This window comes from Botrytis cinerea, chromosome 7 (genome assembly GCF_000143535.2).
Source record: "Botrytis cinerea B05.10 chromosome 7, complete sequence".
Taxonomy (NCBI): Eukaryota; Fungi; Ascomycota; class Leotiomycetes; order Helotiales; family Sclerotiniaceae; genus Botrytis; species Botrytis cinerea.
This window is the reverse complement of record NC_037316.1, coordinates 712,136-728,487: the sequence shown is the minus strand read 5'-3', so window position 1 is coordinate 728,487 and position 16,352 is coordinate 712,136. Positions and strand designations below refer to the sequence as shown.

Genomic DNA, 16,352 nt, shown 5'->3' with positions numbered 1-16,352 from the left:
GGAGCTTCTACAACCGAACGCATTCTAGTTACACTCCTGCTGCTCCATTTATGCTATGTCTGAAAAAAGTATGTTGAACTTCAAGAATTAAACTGCTGGGGGTCATTGTTAAGAGTGGTGGCTCTTCCTTAATAACTGACTCGTAGAACTAGAGGAAAGGAAAGGGAAATCTATGACAAATTGAATTGAAAGGTGCCTCATACATGTTCTGACGCATTATTCGAAGGGAAATAGTTTCAATGCCGAATTTTGATGTGACATATGATGTGATTTGAAAGCAATGATTCAAGAAAGGTATTTCATTCTACCGTACAATTGCATTTTAAAGATGTGTTAAATAGGTTCGAGCTCCCATCAGACCTGCACTCAGCATTTAGAAAGTCGCACATCAAAAATTGAGACCAGAAACTGAAAAACGCAAGCATTTTATCGAATCAAATTAGACCTTTTGTAGACACTCTGCATTTTTAATTCGTTTTATCTTTCGTGGATTTCGATACATTTGAAAGCTCTAGGCATTTTGAATCTGGCAATACCTCTCTATCGAAATACAAATCTACACTTATTAGTACCACATCAACAGGTCCAAATTGTGAGTACCTAAACACAAAGTAGTGGCATCATAATTATGTCTGAATCTAGCAGACACAGTTTAGCGAGTAAGTTCTTATAATACTCTGTTGCAACACATAAGGAAACAAATTGTTCTAACATACTAATAGATAATGTCGACGAACTAGTCAGGGATTCCAAGGTTCTCCGCCAATTTAAGCGGGATAGTTCAACAAAATATCGACAGGCGAGAAAAGATCTTGATGACATGATGAAGACACTCGATGCTCAGAGTAAGCAAGATCGGGAATCTGTTGAACGGTTGTGGCTTAGAATTCCCAGATTGAATGCGGCCAAGATCCAAGCACACGCGAATGACGATCTTGGATTATGCAATGAAATTGATGAAGAGCTTAAAGCTATTCAAATTCAAGTTGAAGAACTTGCTCTCGGGATAAACAGTATGGAGAGGGATATAACCGAAATATCCAATTTATTGACTGAACAATGATGTTGGGGAGGTTGAGGAGTCCTGGTGGAAGATATCACTGTTAAACAAAAAGCCTGAGTTTTTTTATATTAAATATATTGTAGTTACAAACTTATTATTATACATAAATGTGCATACTGTGTTCGTGAGTACAAACTCTTCGGGCGAGAAGAACTAAGTCGTTGAATACTCATACCTCCAAGAAGCAACAGATATCCACCCTTCCAATCCAATCGTTTTATCAGTCCTCCCTCATTCGATGTTTCCGCATTGATATCTCTATAGTAATGCTTTGGCCTGCGAATCATTTTCATAGAAGTTGCAAATTGACTGCCAACTGACTCAACAGCGGAGAGTTGCTAATATTTCACTTGGTAGTGAATATCGCATATTGCATGATCACATTTCTCAAAATACCAAACAAACGCATCACGAGTCAAACCTGAGCTTTGCCTGATGAAAATTTCTACGACCGTATGTCTCCTCGTTCTGGTAAAAGAATAAGGCCCGAATCTCCACCCAAAAATCAGAGCACAAACCAAAAAAAACTATTACGAGTGTACATTACTGCTATGTTAAGTGTAGAACTACTTCACGATAACAATTTCTACCATCAGTCTCTTCACAACTGAAAAATTACGCACTCTGAATTCGTAGCCGTCTTTTCCTGTCGACTGTCATATAATAAACAAGCGCAGGGGGCAAACCTCCCAAATCGAGCCTCTAGTAGGGTTCGGCTAATTTTATCGGCCAGAAAATAGCCGATTCGGTCTACTCAGGCATATCATGCATGTACTGTTTAGCGACAGGTTAAATAGAGTTTGACAACAATTATCAAAAGATATCGTTCGCTGATATCTTATTCATCAAAATTATTTCATGTCAGCCATTGGACTTGACCGCGATTTATCGTACACCGCTCGACCTTAACATCACAAATTCAGATATTGTTTGTTGTCATACATAGACCATAATTTCGATTGAATGGGGGTTCGAAAAGCATTGCACGTAGTGTTGGAGACCCCCAGGTCAACCTCCAACGTCTCTATCGACAGGTTACCGTGCAGCTTATTTTGCTTACTTACACGTTCTGCTATGGTGCATGTCCAACTCAATTTTAGAATATAATTTTTCTTACGAGCATTCTGTAATGGCCCATCCATAGTTATATAGTTGGAAGCATTTCCTCTTTGAAGATGTTCCAAAAGTAGTTTAATCCACCAGGTCCTGGCCATCATGCTTTACAAATTAGCTCTTCAACCTAGCGCCCAAGACTATTATTATTTTCGAGATAAAGATGAAAAACACGGAGAATCAGTGATATCACTCGGAAATTTTTCGAAGCTAATCCCGACAAAGCTGTGGAGGTTGCGAGGCTTGTATTTCATGTGACCTACGAGAATGTTGTTCGAGTCAATCTTCTCAATGAACAGAGCGAAGCTTCTGTGCATTAGACCTATAATCTTCTGTGTGAGTTCACTGATAGATGGTTTAGTGTCATGTGCGGCTATGTGGACGAATCTCTAGATAAGTCGGATCTTGGAACCCATTGGTAAGCGGTTTTAGAATACAATGATCTCTATAAATGGAAAGAAAGAATGAATGGCGAATCAAGTGAGTATCTACTCATAATTCTCCGAATGACAAATTCTAATAAGAGATCTTGAGTAGACACTTGAAACTGAAGAGTTCTGGCTATGGTTAGCTGCAAGAACCTACAAACTCGATTTCCATCAGGAGATATCTAACGTAAAGAAAGCACGATTCGAAAGCCACTCCAATCTTCTGCACCAATGACGCAATTCTAAAATACCTCGCCGTTATCAGGATAATGCAAATTTTGATCAAGCGTGTGAGCGCAAGATATATGATAAATTAAAAGATTGCGACATCGAGGAAAAAGAACTGCACTTCAGTAAAAGCAAATCTAAGGTCTCCGGCCTAGTTAAAGAATTGCGTCGTGACGGATCTTCAAACTTTGAGAAACAGAGAAGAAGAGTGCTTGCTAAAGCGAGAAGTGTGATGAGTGGAGCGGTATGCGATGCTAATGCTGGTGAGGGCTATAGTGATTGTCTTAAACTTGCCGATGGACTGCTACAACTGAATGGAACTTCACGTGAAGCATGGGTAGGAAAGATTTTATTTGAACTACCCGCTATAGCGCTTCTTGAACCATCCTGCCACTACTTCCATCCTACAGCTTCCGAGTTAGAAGAGGGCAAACGACAGGCCCAAAAAGCACTAGGTGAACAGCGCAGAAAATTTATAGCAACAACTTCAAACAAAACCTGATAAATCACCAAGCGGTCGGCGGTATGATATCTACAAGCGTATAGACGACCATCTTCAAAACGCAACTGATAAAAGAAGGGAACGACAAGCGTTGCAAGGAAACTGGGAGGAAGAAATATCTAACCATGGCACCCTTGAAAATAGTTTCAAATTGTGCGATAAACTATTGCCGCGTTCACATACAGGTCGTGAGAGATCACCCAAGATCCCAAAAACAAATTTTCTTTCTCAAGGGCAAAGCAACAAAACACGAGATTCAGCATCAAACCCAGCGTCATCTTTGAGGAAGCCAACTTCGTCAAATCCAGTACCTACCCGCAAACAACGTGCCCAAGATGTGACTGTCAGTTCTTCGTCGATACCCACACCTTCTGCAGGATCATAATTCTCAATATTCTCGAGACGAAGATTCTGGTGACTCCACAGTGTCTGAGACATCTGCGGAGAAAAAACAGGGAATTGGGAAGATAAAGAGTTTGGTTCGAAATCCAGGATCGAGGAGAAGATCAAAGGACAGAACACCGCCTTTTAAAATAATCCTTCGTCTACCTCACATAGACCAGTATTATATCGTTGCCTAAAAATCTGTGAAAAAGAGTCGCTACTAGCTCTCGACCCGTTCAATATTTTTTGATGCTAGGAAGAAGCTCTACGTAAAGGATTTAAGATTTTGATTCTTGTGAAATATAGTAATTCCTTTGATTGTCCATTCAAAAGTGCTGTTATCAATACATACATACATACATACATACATACATACATACATACATACATACATAAAGAAGAAGTACAAAACGAAGACAAAAACATTGAATTGATCAAGATTAAAGAGGAAGAGTCAGCCTTGACCACAAGAGTGATTTTCCTTTTTCCTTAACTTTCTGACGAACTCGCAGAAGCGGACTAACAACCAATTGTAATTTGAAACCTAGAGAAATACCAATCCAAGATTCGTAAAGAGATATCAGCTACACCAAGATAAATTCCAAAAAGACACATCGAGAAAAGAATTGATCACGCTCAGCCATATTATTATAGAAAGCGAATGGTAGGTGACAACTGAAGATATTGTATCTCTGTCGGCTTCTCACTCGTATACTCAAGCCAGCATATAGTATGCATAACAAACTACTTGACCTGTAACTGCGAGGTTCAAGGTGGTTAAATCGTCATCGCAAGCCACTTCTAAAGTTTTCAAACACACACAGGGAAATGTAGAAGAAAGAGAATATTTTACAAAATATAAGATTCACAGGCTGAATTTTTGGCTGGATGCGAAGATGATGTCGCATGGGAGATGGGTATGTTGCATACACTGGTAAAAACATATACATTGCCCGATACTTGCACTCCTTGAATGGAACAGTAAATCTGTAGGGTAACCAAAGATGATTTTGAGAGATTGCTTATTTAACGAGATAGTTGCCATGATTTTAAAGGTCCCACATTCCCTGTTTCCATATTGAAAACGGGATTTTACCACGAAATCTCTGTTTGATAAAAACGACATTACCGCATTTTATGTGCCGACTCCTCAGTGCTGTCCATACAAATGAGCACTAAGACTATATAGTCGTGTGATGCAAAAGTCCTGAAACCTATTTATAACCACGCCGTCCAAGTATGTGCCACATAATGATCCCCGGTATACCTGAATAACCGTAGAACGCCAATGCACGAACTCCGCCATATAATGCAATTTTAACGCCATGACCGGGAAAAACTAACCCTCCATTCAAGATTGACCCTCAAGTCTACTTTTATGAACTTGCTCATTAAACCATTCCCTTCCGGCCTCTTTTCTCTCCATGGCTTCTTCCTCATATAAATCCATATCATCATCTCCCAAATCGCTCGTTTCATCCCACAGTTTATCGAATTCCGAATTAGGACCCGTGGCCGGTACAGCCCAGATATGTTCTCTCAATCTCTTATGTCTTTCGCGATCCTCTTCAATTCTCTGTTCAATCTGCCTCTTATCCAATCTCGCGACCCCGTTTGGTTTAGCTTGTTTGGGAGTAGCATGTTGTGAAGTTCCATTTCCATTGGCTTCGTTTGCGGGCGGAGAAGACATGAGTGCATCGGGTTGGGTGTCGCGTTCCTTGAGACATTCTTCGATTTCCGTGACAGTTTGTGGTAAGAGGAAGGATTTTTGTTGAAGACCTTGGAGAACTTTGCGCACTACTTTGACATTTGCTGCTCCGGATCCATCTTCTGGCGCAACTGCATCAACTACCCGTAGAATGTCTCTTTGCATCATGCGCACATAATCGTCGTGTCCTTCTCTCGATGCCATATCACATAAAATTTCGATAAAAAACATGATGTTTGCTCTGTTGTTCATAGAATTCTGAATTTCAGGTCAGCTACACTCTTTTCAACAACCCAAGTCGCAACCAGATTCTGTCAGAAACTGCGCATCATTCTTTCGATTCCCATAGAATCAATCTCGAGCCACAAAGTAAGAGACTCATAGACGTACTTTCTCCAGTTGTTCTAGAATGCAACTATGCAAATCCTCATCCATATCTCTATATTTCAACGCATATTGTGCCGTCTTATTCGCACTCGTAACACTTGCATTCAAATGTTGCAAATATTGCGTAAAGCGAATGCGCACTTCGAAGGGGTCCATCTCTGTTGGCGCTGACTTAACCTTCCCTTTGAGCGGCTTGGCTGGTATCGGATCTGGTAGATTTGCGCGAAAAGTCGGCTCTTCAATGGAATTGAGAAGTCTACTGTTGCGCAGTGGAGCTGGTCTGGCTGGATCCATGATGTAGTTTTGAAGCACTACGCTTGATTGGGTGAGATTTGGGCGGTGGAGCGGTGGCAGTATTTTGGTGGGATTGTGGTGTGGTGGGGAAGGCAGCTTTGTTTGACTTCCTACTTCAAGGTTAGAACTTCAATATTCCAAACAGGAGATATGTAAGGAAGTCTTCAAGGATGTATTGGAATCACTTGCCTTGACAGAAACTCTGACCGAAAAACTAGATAATCAATATGAACTATTGAGTCGAAAACGCGGAATCAGAAATGACCTTGACAGTTCTTGGTTGTGGTATGTTTGCGTGTGTGTTTTGTTTGACTCGAGGAGATGAATTTGAGGGGACATGTCACAATGCCAATATAGGTCAATTTATTGTTTGGAAGCAGCGATGTGCTTCTCAAGTACAGTAGGAGCCATCTGTCATCCGTACCTGTACTTGTAAGCGCTGCGGCGAGATATAGATATGCACTTCTCCCACATGCGCAGAGAATCTATATTCATTTCAGACTGTGCCAAGTTTCTGTATCTATTGATTATTCACTCGGACGGTAATACCGCAGAGGTCAAACTCAAGTTTCATACACATCTGTCCAGTATACCAATGACTTGTGGATAAATGTCTTCTGCTCTGCTAACTTTCCGGGGAAACCAGATCAGAACAGGGATCAAAAGCAAGATCCAACGCCGATATTTGGATATAGGGACAATGAGTATAGCAATCCTCTCTAGGATATTCGATTCCCTCAATACTCCCCACTCCCCAAGCCTCAAGCCCCAAGCCCCATCGAGAATGTCCTCGCCGTCCAGCGTGCCTCCATGATTCTCATAATTTTGTAAGCCCTACATTGTAAACGAGTCCATATTCAAGAATCAATGACGGTAACAAGTACTTCTGCTCTTCCTCTCCCAGAAAGTTGTGGCGGGGCAGCTTGGAAAGGGAGTTGTGAGGGTTAATGGGACGAGGGTTTAGGTGTTAACGTGGCTGAACGGTTGGATTTGGCCTTGAGCAAAGGGGTATGGGCAAGGGCAGGAGGGAGGGATGGAAAAATAGTTGGACAACATAAAATGGAAAGACTCAGGGAAACGGGAATACTTAAATAATTTGCGCAAAGAAAAATTGAAATGTGTGAATTTCGTTGCGTACTAATATCTGAAGTTGAACTATGTGACTCTAATGTTCATCCTTTCTCTTCAGATTAATTCTTTCCCATCCGAAAATCAAAGGTTTCAAGCAGTTCCTGATATCATCCCTAAAGTCAATCACACCCGAACTCCATGATATAGTGAGTACCAATTTACGATACCACTTTTAATACACGTGCCTCTTCCATCCAACACCAGCCATATTATCACCTATGCTATTCAAGAAGCAAACTTCAACCTCTTAGCCAAAGGCTCCTCATTTTCATCTTCATCATCTTCATCCTCATCGTCCTCTTCACTAACAGCCCTCTTTCCATTTCCATTAGCCACACTCTTCCCCTTACCCTTTCCAACAACAGTCGGATTCTCCCTCTCAATTCTCTCCTCCACTATCTCAATTAGCCTTCCATAATCAGCCTCTACACCCATTAAAGCCTCGTTCAATTTATCGATTCTTTCTCCACGATCAAATTGCGCCAATGCATCTTTGTTATGACGATAGAGACGTTGCTTCACAAGGAGTTGCCAGAGATAATACATATGTTCATCTTCTTTTCTGGGGGGCGGGAGAGACTTTTGAGGTTTTCCAGTGTCGCGGAAAAGGGCTGCTTTGGCGGATGGGGGGATTATAGACAGGAGATACATTTCATGAAGGCGAGCGAATTGTCGAGGGGCGATTTTAGATTGAATTCGTAGCTTCTCGTATGCATCGGTATCAAAGAGTTTGGCTGGTGCTGGACCTTTAGGGTTAATTTTCACCTTAGAGTCCAATTTTAATTTAAGGAAACGCTCGTCTTTGAGTAAACGACCCAGATCGTTGATATCTCTTAAATCGTCAAATGCTTCATTCGGGTCCTCCACTGTGATTTCTCTTGTATATGGGTCGCTGGATAAGTAGTCGAATACGGCGTTGTAGAATAGTGATCCTTTGCCCCCGCTCTGGAAAGGGGGTAAAATGAGAAATTGCGATATCCTTGAACGACATGGAAGCGTGTTAAACGATACACCATCAACAGGGATTGTAAACTCGGGAGCTATTTTGTCGCCATTGGGGGATTGTGGAGGGGTAGCAGGCGTATAAACAAAATAGCGATAAACAGTACAAAAGCCCATGAACACGTAAGATGAAGATTTCTCGAAAAATGAGGCTGCGGCTGGCTTCTTGTGGTACAAGAAGAATACTGTCCAACGCCCAAGGTCATCTTCCGACTCATCCAGATCAAGCAATGTTCCTCCTTCAATAAACAATGGGACTAGAGTTTGCACTCGCTTGATGGTTTGTTGAATTACCGGATCCGAGAGATTGCCTTTCCATATTTCAAATATCTCTCCACCGACCTCAATTGCGCGAAAGAGTTCTCCTGGTGGATGCCAATCTGCTGGGGTAGCTGAAATATGCGATTCAAAAACACTTGATTTCTCAAAAGCAGCTGTGCTGATGTTAGTGACAAGTCCTGGAAGCTTTTCGTGAAGTGAACATACTCTTTGGTAAGAATGGTTCCAGCGTTGCCTTCAGGTCTGTTGGTTCTATGTCACCGACTGCTTTAAACTTCTTGTTGTAGGTGATTTGTAGGCCAGGTCGCATATCACAGGCATTGTATTTTAAGTTGATTCTCAATCCCTGGTATCCAAATATTGATTCCTCGTCCCCGAATATGGGATATGTGAATTTTGGATTGAAAGTATGAAGTGAGGTTATGCCTTCTGCGCCCGGAGTGACAAGGGAGATGTAAATGGCCTCATTTGAATCGGACGACCCTGAATTTCATGATGTTAGCGTCCATGAAGTTTGAAATTGGACATCGTAAAGTACTGCTCGGCGGCGCATATAGTTCAACACGGAGCATTGGAGGGGGAAGCAATAGATATCACATTGCGTGAGGAATACGACCGATCGACTGGAACAATAAAAAAAAGACTTTGGGTGAAAGAAATCGAGAGCACCTACAATCGGAATCGATTCCAGCCATCTTCGCGACAATGATTTTGCTGATACTGTTAATGCGAAAGGTAGATAGGTCTGTTGATCAATTGTCGTTGTCAATTGAGACCAATTGTAAATATTCTTGTACAAGCAAGTTCAAAGCTTCACCAGAGCTTAATAAATCGCGTAGGGAGTAGAGTGATTTTCCGCCGAGACGCGTTTTCTCCGCAGAACTGACAGGGATTTCTAACAAATTACTTAACATTGTGGCACTCTTTGTTATTAGTTTAGTTCAATCTGGTAGTTCAGCCTCGTTCGTGCATTGAGTAAGACCCCAAATCTGTCATCCCGGAGTGACGAATTAATTTCTTTATAAAGGGAGTGGGAGTGCGCAATCATAGGCAAAATATCTTTCACCTGCTTTTTCCCAGGACTCGACAAACTATCTTGTCTCTTTTCTACCTATTGTGGTTCTGATCTCGAAATGAAGCGGTGATATTGCCTTTGATTTGGTATTTATAGGATTGCGACGTAGATTTTAAAACTGCAGATAGAGGGCATTCACGATGTTCGACGGCTTATTTATGCTGCTCGTTTTGAGCGTGATAATGTGTTTGAGGTAATCTCCCTCCTCAAAACTTGTATTCGATATGCTGATGAAGTATTCAGTTGCTTTCTTGCTGGAGCAATTCCACTATCTATGGCCTTATCGCCGTCCCAGCTTCGATTGATATCTACGATTGGTATGGGAGTACTTGTCGGGACTTCGTTGGTTGTTATTATACCTGAAGGAATTGAAGCAGTATATACTGCAGGATCCTCGGCACATGCTCATGGAGCACGGAGTATAGCGATTCAAGAGAGAACTTCGGAGCTATCATGGGTTGGTGGAGTCAACACAATCGCATACTCGAACAAAGCAGTTATCAACCGAAGACGTCCCCATCTGAATTCAAGGACCTCGCAGCCGATGGAAGTTGAGATTATCACCAGGGAATCTCTGGCAGAGGAAAAGGAAAATGGTGCACCAGAGAAGTCGGAGGAGAAACCAGCGGGTGAAAGCGATGTGCATCACGACGAGGACGAATCACCTACATTTTGGATTGGTTTATCTCTGATTTTAGGGTTCATTCTTATGTTCTTAATTGACAAAGTTCCAAGACATGCTTCCGAGAAATTACAAGCTCCGGTAGCTCCAAGGCAAATTTCCCTTAACAATTTATCTCAAGGAATATCAAACATCTCGTCGTCTGATGAAGAATCAGACGGCTTTTTCCAATCACTCACGCCGAGCCCAAAGCAAAGTCGTAGTCTGGCTACAACGACAGGGCTTGTGATACATGCATCGGCAGATGGAATAGCCATGGGCGCATCCGCCTCCACATCCAACACGAAATTAGGGTTTATCATTTTCATAGCAATCATGGTCCACAAAGCGCCTGCTGCCTTTGGACTCACATCCGTCTTACTGAAGCAAGGACTTTCGAAACGAGCTGCACGTGGTCATCTCATAGTCTTTAGTCTCGCAGCTCCATTCGGTGCCATCACGACGTTTCTATTAGTGAATATCTTAGGGGGTGGGAACATCGAGGGAGCCAAAGGACAGTGGTGGACGGGAATGCTATTGTTGTTTTCCGGTGGAACTTTTCTGTAAGCAACCCCTAATTCTTTTCAAGCAATCCAAACGCAAACAGAGCTAATAACAAGTGAATAGATACGTCGCAATGCATGCTATGCAAGAAGATTCGGGGGTACATTCCCATGAACACACCAACTCCAATGGGTATCTTGACGGCATTTCACAACGTAAACAAGCGAAACCGCAAATGAGGGACACGCTCGCGGCGGTTGGGGGAATGTTGATCCCTCTATTAACACAATTTGGTCATGACCATTGAGTGGGCGGTTAGATGAAGGAGGGTTGTGTTGTGTATATATAAAAGAGAGGAGAAAGGGCATGGAAGGGAAAGGAAACTCATGGTCGTCCAGTACGAGAATGCAGAAAGTAAAACGCATAGATGAATGCTCTTGTAAGATATAGATTGGGCATGGGAGGAAGGAACACGATAGTAATTGTACTATTTTCCTACCGCTTCAAAATTTTAGGATATTTATTTCCATTATTTTCTCCTTGTTAGGTTTGCAATTGGAAATTGAAGAGAGGGGAGATGAACGCATGATTCGCTTACATCAAAGCTCCACTCCGAGACAAAACCTTGGATCTCGAAACACTGGGCCCTTTGGCTCCATACTATTTTTAGAGAACAGACACTTCAGATGTATTCTACCAGATTAATGCGGATTGGCTTCGCTTCATTGTTCTGGATGAAAAGGTACTGCGCTTTTCGACATTGAAACCCTAAAGAAGCTACGGGAGGTACGAAATGTAAGGGGTAACAAGTTGGAGGATTTTGAAACGAGAAAAATAGATGCACAGCCATCTGTTTCCAGTATTTTAGCTTAAGCCCTTGAGTTTAGTTTAACCTTGGACTATTGAAAGCTCGCGATCGTGCTCCCGATTTTGGCGAGCATAGCAATGATGTATTTTGTTGAAAATGTTTGTTAGGAGGCCTTATCGCGATAACAAAAGGGAGGCGATTAGGTAGTATTAGACTGTTTAGTGGCGAGGCACGGCACGAGTAATAACAATAACAAGTGAAGTTTCTCGCCCCCCCTTTTATGCAGATGGTGGAGTGGGTTCTCGATTCCAACGATTCGTGATATCATGTGGTAGGTTTTGCTGAGAGAGCATGATTTGTGACAAAGTAGGTCATGTGGCATGCATGCACTGATGTGGTGTTGATAAAGCTAGACAGATGGGTTCAGCTCAGGTCAATGAGACGAATGAATGTTCACGGTGCAGAAACTGTAATTCGCATGTTGCGACTTTCCGATAGTGAGAGATGGGCATCGCGAGAATGGGAGCATGCAACGAGGCGATCACACATGAGATGCTTGGGTGTTGATGGCGACACTACCTAGATGCTTGAGATGTAGATAGAATGTTGTTGCTACATGACAGTTCCACCGCCGCCACCACCATCACCAGCTCAGTCAGTCCATCAAACCATCGATACCAGAACTTACGCCCGCCCCCCTGATATCTTAAACTTCATGCACTGCGGCTCGCTCATTAAGCTCGCCTTATCAGCTTGGTGCTAACATGTTAAAATAGAGATTGAGAGATCTCAATCCGAGCTGACAGTCTCTCGCAATTCTCGACTATCAACAAGTCATGACGACGACGACCTGAAATGGTTTCTCGACTTAGGAGCGAGCGGTGCTGATACTTCGATAGGTGGTGATAGCACATACATGCACGGGAGAGATAGAACAGATGGCAGCGATAGATCTACCCCTCGATTTATCTGTAAAGGAGTAACAATAAACTACTTGACTGAAATGCCCAATGCCCAATACCCAATACCCAACACCCAATACTACATAGACCGTTCTGCCATATATCCACGATTGTCTGTTTGCAGCCACACAAAACACCAACACCAACATCTCCATCTCCATCCACGCCCACGCCCACGCCCACGACAAACTCTGAATGGCGTCTCAGACAGAACTGGTGAACCCCATTCATGATAACATCCCAAATGATCATCCATTCTTTCCACTTTAAAGTTCTTCAACATCCTTACTGTCTACTTCATTAATGAATTATCCCTGCTTACCAGGCATGATCACAATAATGACTGAGACCACCCAAAAGTTCATTAACTCCAATGAGCAAAATCCACCCACGACCCACGACCCACGACCCACGCCGTTCCACTTCCACTGGCTTACCACGCAGAAGACTCTCTCTCATCTCAAGATCAACCTCAGCCCAGCCAGTACAAAGTCCATTAAAAGTACGGACGGATTTACATTACTCTCTTTGTCGAATCCTCTCTTGTCCACCAGCAGTCCCACAAGTATAGACCATATCATTACGATTGATCTGTGCCATTTATATTCGTGGTCGGTATAGATATTAAAACATACTTGGTTCAAATTGTGCCATCAATCATCGAGTTTCAACCCTAACGACAACGCATTCGAATGTGCTCCCTTGGACACTACGTTGCACCACCATCTCTCAACACCGCCTTCAACACACGTTGAAAGACGTTTCCTTGGTTGAAATTTAATATATTCGGCTTTCGATCAATTGGCGCAATTGTTTTTAATTTCCATGGTCGAGATTTCATCCGCTGATTGTCAATCCAAATCCTTCCCTTGGTCCCAAGCCTCAATCTATTCGGGAAAGACCTTCACGACCTCCGCATCTACCATCACAACATCTTCTCAGCCGCTTAACTTAGGCGGAACGACGCTTCGAAAATAGAGGATCAGAAGCAAGCGGGTATGGATAATTTCAGACCTTTGAGCTTAACAGACAGAAGGGCTTCTATTGCACCCATTGAAAGAGACGGCGAAATGTCTCCCACCCGAGCGTTAACGGTCGACACGAATGGCGAACACATTCCAATGCCGCAAAGGTTAGAAAAGATCCTAAGTCGACCAAGAGGTCCTCCGACTCCGAATATGACGACTTCTTCCGCCGATATACAATCTCCCACACACTCGAGTCATGACCCCCCTCCTCCCCCTACACCGGCAGCAAGTCCAGGCCCTGACCACCCTCAACCAGATTGGAGCGAAGCGGGAGAAAAGGAGGACATATTTTTATCACAAATCAGAATATACTTCGCGCAAAGCTCAGCACCTGAAAGAACGAGGATATTAGGAGATCTTTTGAATTTGTGCACAAGCCAACAACTAAGCTTTGTACATCAATATGTTAGCCCGTTACTGAAGAAAGACCCATTTACCACTTTACCAGATGAACTATGCCTTCGTGTATGTTTCCATTTTCAAGAGGTGAAGCCCAAGCTAATTGATTTATATAGATATTGTCTTGTATCGACGACCCGAAAGTACTTGCGCGCTCATCCCAGGTTTCAAAACGTTGGAGAGATCTTCTTGCAGACGATGTCACTTGGATGAAATTATGTGCGAAGCACGATTATGGTCGAAGAATGTCAGAAAATCATCCTGTTGCACCTATAATACCGTCACTTCGACCGCCTCCACACCCTGTCCATAAAGCATTACAAGCAGGAGAGAATTCGGCCCTTGCACAATCTTTTCCCGGAATCAGTGCAGGGCTGTCACAAGTCCCTGGAAGTTCCAGAAGCTTTGATAGTGCGACGGCCTCTGGCGCATTGAGAAGACCAAAGATTAGGTCATATAAATCACACTTTAAACAAAGATATTTGGTCGAAACCGCCTGGAGGACTGGAGGACAGAATATCGCAAGGCATATTACACAAGATCAGGGTGTTGTGACAAGTCTACATCTGACACCAAAGTACATTGTTGTAGCATTGGACAACGCTAAGATCCATGTTTTCAACACGGATGGAAATGCACAAAAGACCTTGACCGGACATGTAATGGGTGTTTGGGCAATGGTACCATGGGAGGATACCCTCGTTAGTGGAGGCTGCGATCGTGATGTACGAGTATGGGACATGGCTGCTGGGTATGTTTTGCCAATCATATTTTTGAGGCCTGGTACTAACGAATAACAGTGAGAGTATACATACTCTGCGTGGACATACTTCCACAGTTCGATGCCTGAAGATGTCTGATGCAAACACGGCAATTTCAGGTTCTCGAGATACCACATTAAGAATCTGGGATATCAAAACTGGGGTTTGCAAAAATGTCCTTGTGGGCCATCAGGCAAGTGTTAGATGCCTAGAAATTAAAGGAGATATTGTTGTTTCTGGAAGTTACGATACTACAGCTAGAGTGTGGAGCATTTCAGAGGGAAGATGTCTACGAACACTCTCGGGACATTTCTCTCAAATCTATGCTATTGCTTTTGATGGAAAGAGAATAGCTACTGGAAGTCTTGACACCAGTGTTCGGATATGGGATCCAGAAAATGGGTATGTATTTTGGATTTGAATGTGAGGAATCAAACTAACAGATAATCAGATCTTGTCAAGCTATTCTTCAAGGCCACACCTCGCTAGTTGGGCAATTGCAAATGCGAGGAAACACTTTGGTCACTGGTGGTTCTGATGGGTCTGTTCGTGTTTGGTCCCTTGAAAAAATGGCCCCAATTCATCGATTAGCTGCTCATGACAATAGTGTCACAAGTTTGCAATTTGATGATACACGAGTGGTCAGTGGAGGTAGTGATGGTCGAGTCAAGGTGTGGGATCTCAAGACCGGGCAACTTGTTCGTGAACTCACTGCTCCTGCCGAGGCTGTCTGGAGAGTGGCCTTTGAAGAGGAAAAGTGCGTGGTTATGGCAAGCAGATCAAATCGCACTATCATGGAAGTAAGTATCATAGTCCTTCTCTTCCGCAGAAATTTGTTAACATAAGTTAAGGTGTGGTCATTTTCTCCACCAGAAGATGTTCTGTATGAGAACTCCTATGGCCAGCAAACCCCTCCCATCACTGGGCCCGCTAGGCCATTAAGTGCCATCGAATATAGGAGCGGTAGTCAAGATCAAGCTATGCAAGGGATTATGACACACGAAGCATCTTATCAGAGGGACGATATTGAAATGGTCGATGCTGGACCATCGACAGCTCCTCCACAAGCTACCCGGCCTACTTTCTTTAACGAAGAGGACTGATTCAGACCATTTAACTAATTTATATAAAAGCACCTACTAATTCTGATTGCTTCTTTCACACAATGGGTCATGGATTTTATAGTCACTATCATCACTTCTCCATCGAGAGATGATTACGATAATGCGAGCGAATACGGTCTCGCACATTTCACTATCATCCCCCGCAATCTTCATACACCACCTACCTATTTTATGTCCATATTGAGAGACCTTTGATTGATCAAAGCACAGAAGACTTGTTTATAAAGAAGCAAAGAGGCATTTGGGCGCGGGCGTTTTTCATTTGACTGGTTGGCAGAATGGTACAGATGATTTTTAATAGCTCAAATACCAATAGGGCAAAGGAAAGGGGGGCAGTTCAAAGGGACAGATTTAACGGCGCAGCATCGAGAGAATTTGCATTAGGGATTCCCCAAGGTGAGGGAGTTACTTGCTTAAGCTTATTCTTTGAATTGGTAGGGTAGCATAGTAACAATGCGAGAGAATCAAATCTATGCTCTGGCTTCTCTTTTTGAGTGATGAATGAAATGGG

General features: G+C 42.9%; 5 protein-coding genes across 5 annotated transcripts; 3 read left to right on the top strand and 2 right to left on the bottom strand.

The window, feature by feature from the left end:
• Positions 1 to 628: 628 nt before the first annotated feature.
• Positions 629 to 1,063, top strand: BCIN_07g01940 (hypothetical protein; the record flags this gene model as incomplete). The annotated part of the gene is made up of 2 exons (XM_001558725.1): positions 629 to 659; positions 723 to 1,063. 2 exons carry the CDS (start codon positions 629 to 631, stop codon positions 1,061 to 1,063), a joined length of 372 nt encoding a protein of 123 aa, XP_001558775.1.
• Positions 1,064 to 4,568: 3,505 nt separating this feature from the next.
• BCIN_07g01930 (hypothetical protein) lies at positions 4,569 to 6,628 on the bottom strand. The gene is made up of 3 exons (XM_024693892.1): positions 6,297 to 6,628; positions 5,817 to 6,217; positions 4,569 to 5,684 (listed from the first exon to the last, which is right to left on the bottom strand). The coding sequence occupies exons 2-3, from the start codon at positions 6,105 to 6,107 to the stop codon at positions 5,070 to 5,072; spliced, it is 906 nt and encodes a 301-aa protein (XP_024549681.1). The 5' UTR covers positions 6,108 to 6,217; positions 6,297 to 6,628; the 3' UTR covers positions 4,569 to 5,069.
• Positions 6,629 to 7,204: 576 nt separating this feature from the next.
• On the bottom strand, positions 7,205 to 9,379 carry Bchat1. Its single transcript, XM_001558728.2, has 3 exons — positions 9,193 to 9,379; positions 8,727 to 9,002; positions 7,205 to 8,674 (listed from the first exon to the last, which is right to left on the bottom strand). Exons 1-3 carry the CDS (start codon positions 9,212 to 9,214, stop codon positions 7,464 to 7,466), a joined length of 1,509 nt encoding a protein of 502 aa, XP_001558778.1. The 5' UTR covers positions 9,215 to 9,379; the 3' UTR covers positions 7,205 to 7,463.
• An 88-nt stretch (positions 9,380 to 9,467) lies between these two features.
• Bcatx2 lies at positions 9,468 to 11,484 on the top strand. Its single transcript, XM_024693891.1, has 3 exons — positions 9,468 to 9,787; positions 9,838 to 10,818; positions 10,883 to 11,484. The coding sequence occupies exons 1-3, from the start codon at positions 9,735 to 9,737 to the stop codon at positions 11,064 to 11,066; spliced, it is 1,218 nt and encodes a 405-aa protein (XP_024549680.1). The 5' UTR covers positions 9,468 to 9,734; the 3' UTR covers positions 11,067 to 11,484.
• Positions 11,485 to 12,471: 987 nt separating this feature from the next.
• Positions 12,472 to 16,335, top strand: BCIN_07g01900 (hypothetical protein). The gene is made up of 5 exons (XM_001558730.2): positions 12,472 to 14,022; positions 14,073 to 14,707; positions 14,757 to 15,119; positions 15,169 to 15,517; positions 15,569 to 16,335. Exons 1-5 carry the CDS (start codon positions 13,528 to 13,530, stop codon positions 15,818 to 15,820), a joined length of 2,094 nt encoding a protein of 697 aa, XP_001558780.2. The 5' UTR covers positions 12,472 to 13,527; the 3' UTR covers positions 15,821 to 16,335.
• Positions 16,336 to 16,352: the final 17 nt, after the last annotated feature.

Excerpts from the sequence above, each read along its gene's own strand:
- BCIN_07g01930 (XM_024693892.1), bottom strand. The coding sequence starts at position 6,107 with ATGGATCCAGCCAGACCAGCTCCACTGCGCAACAGTAGACTTCTCAAT. Across the intron at positions 5,685-5,816 it reads TTCTAGAACAACTGGAGAAA|AATTCTATGAACAACAGAGC; the intron begins GTACGTCTATGA and ends CCTGAAATTCAG.
- Bchat1 (XM_001558728.2), bottom strand. The coding sequence starts at position 9,214 with ATGGCTGGAATCGATTCCGATT. Across the intron at positions 9,003-9,192 it reads GGCTGGAATCGATTCCGATT|GGTCGTCCGATTCAAATGAG; the intron begins GTAGGTGCTCTC and ends CATGAAATTCAG. Across the intron at positions 8,675-8,726 it reads GGAACCATTCTTACCAAAGA|CTGCTTTTGAGAAATCAAGT; the intron begins GTATGTTCACTT and ends ACATCAGCACAG.
- Bcatx2 (XM_024693891.1), top strand. The coding sequence starts at position 9,735 with ATGTTCGACGGCTTATTTATGCTGCTCGTTTTGAGCGTGATAATGTGT. Across the intron at positions 9,788-9,837 it reads AGCGTGATAATGTGTTTGAG|TTGCTTTCTTGCTGGAGCAA; the intron begins GTAATCTCCCTC and ends TGAAGTATTCAG. Across the intron at positions 10,819-10,882 it reads TTTTCCGGTGGAACTTTTCT|ATACGTCGCAATGCATGCTA; the intron begins GTAAGCAACCCC and ends ACAAGTGAATAG.
- BCIN_07g01900 (XM_001558730.2), top strand. The coding sequence starts at position 13,528 with ATGGATAATTTCAGACCTTTGAGCTTAACAGACAGAAGGGCTTCTATT. Across the intron at positions 14,023-14,072 it reads CAGATGAACTATGCCTTCGT|ATATTGTCTTGTATCGACGA; the intron begins GTATGTTTCCAT and ends TGATTTATATAG. Across the intron at positions 14,708-14,756 it reads GTATGGGACATGGCTGCTGG|TGAGAGTATACATACTCTGC; the intron begins GTATGTTTTGCC and ends AACGAATAACAG.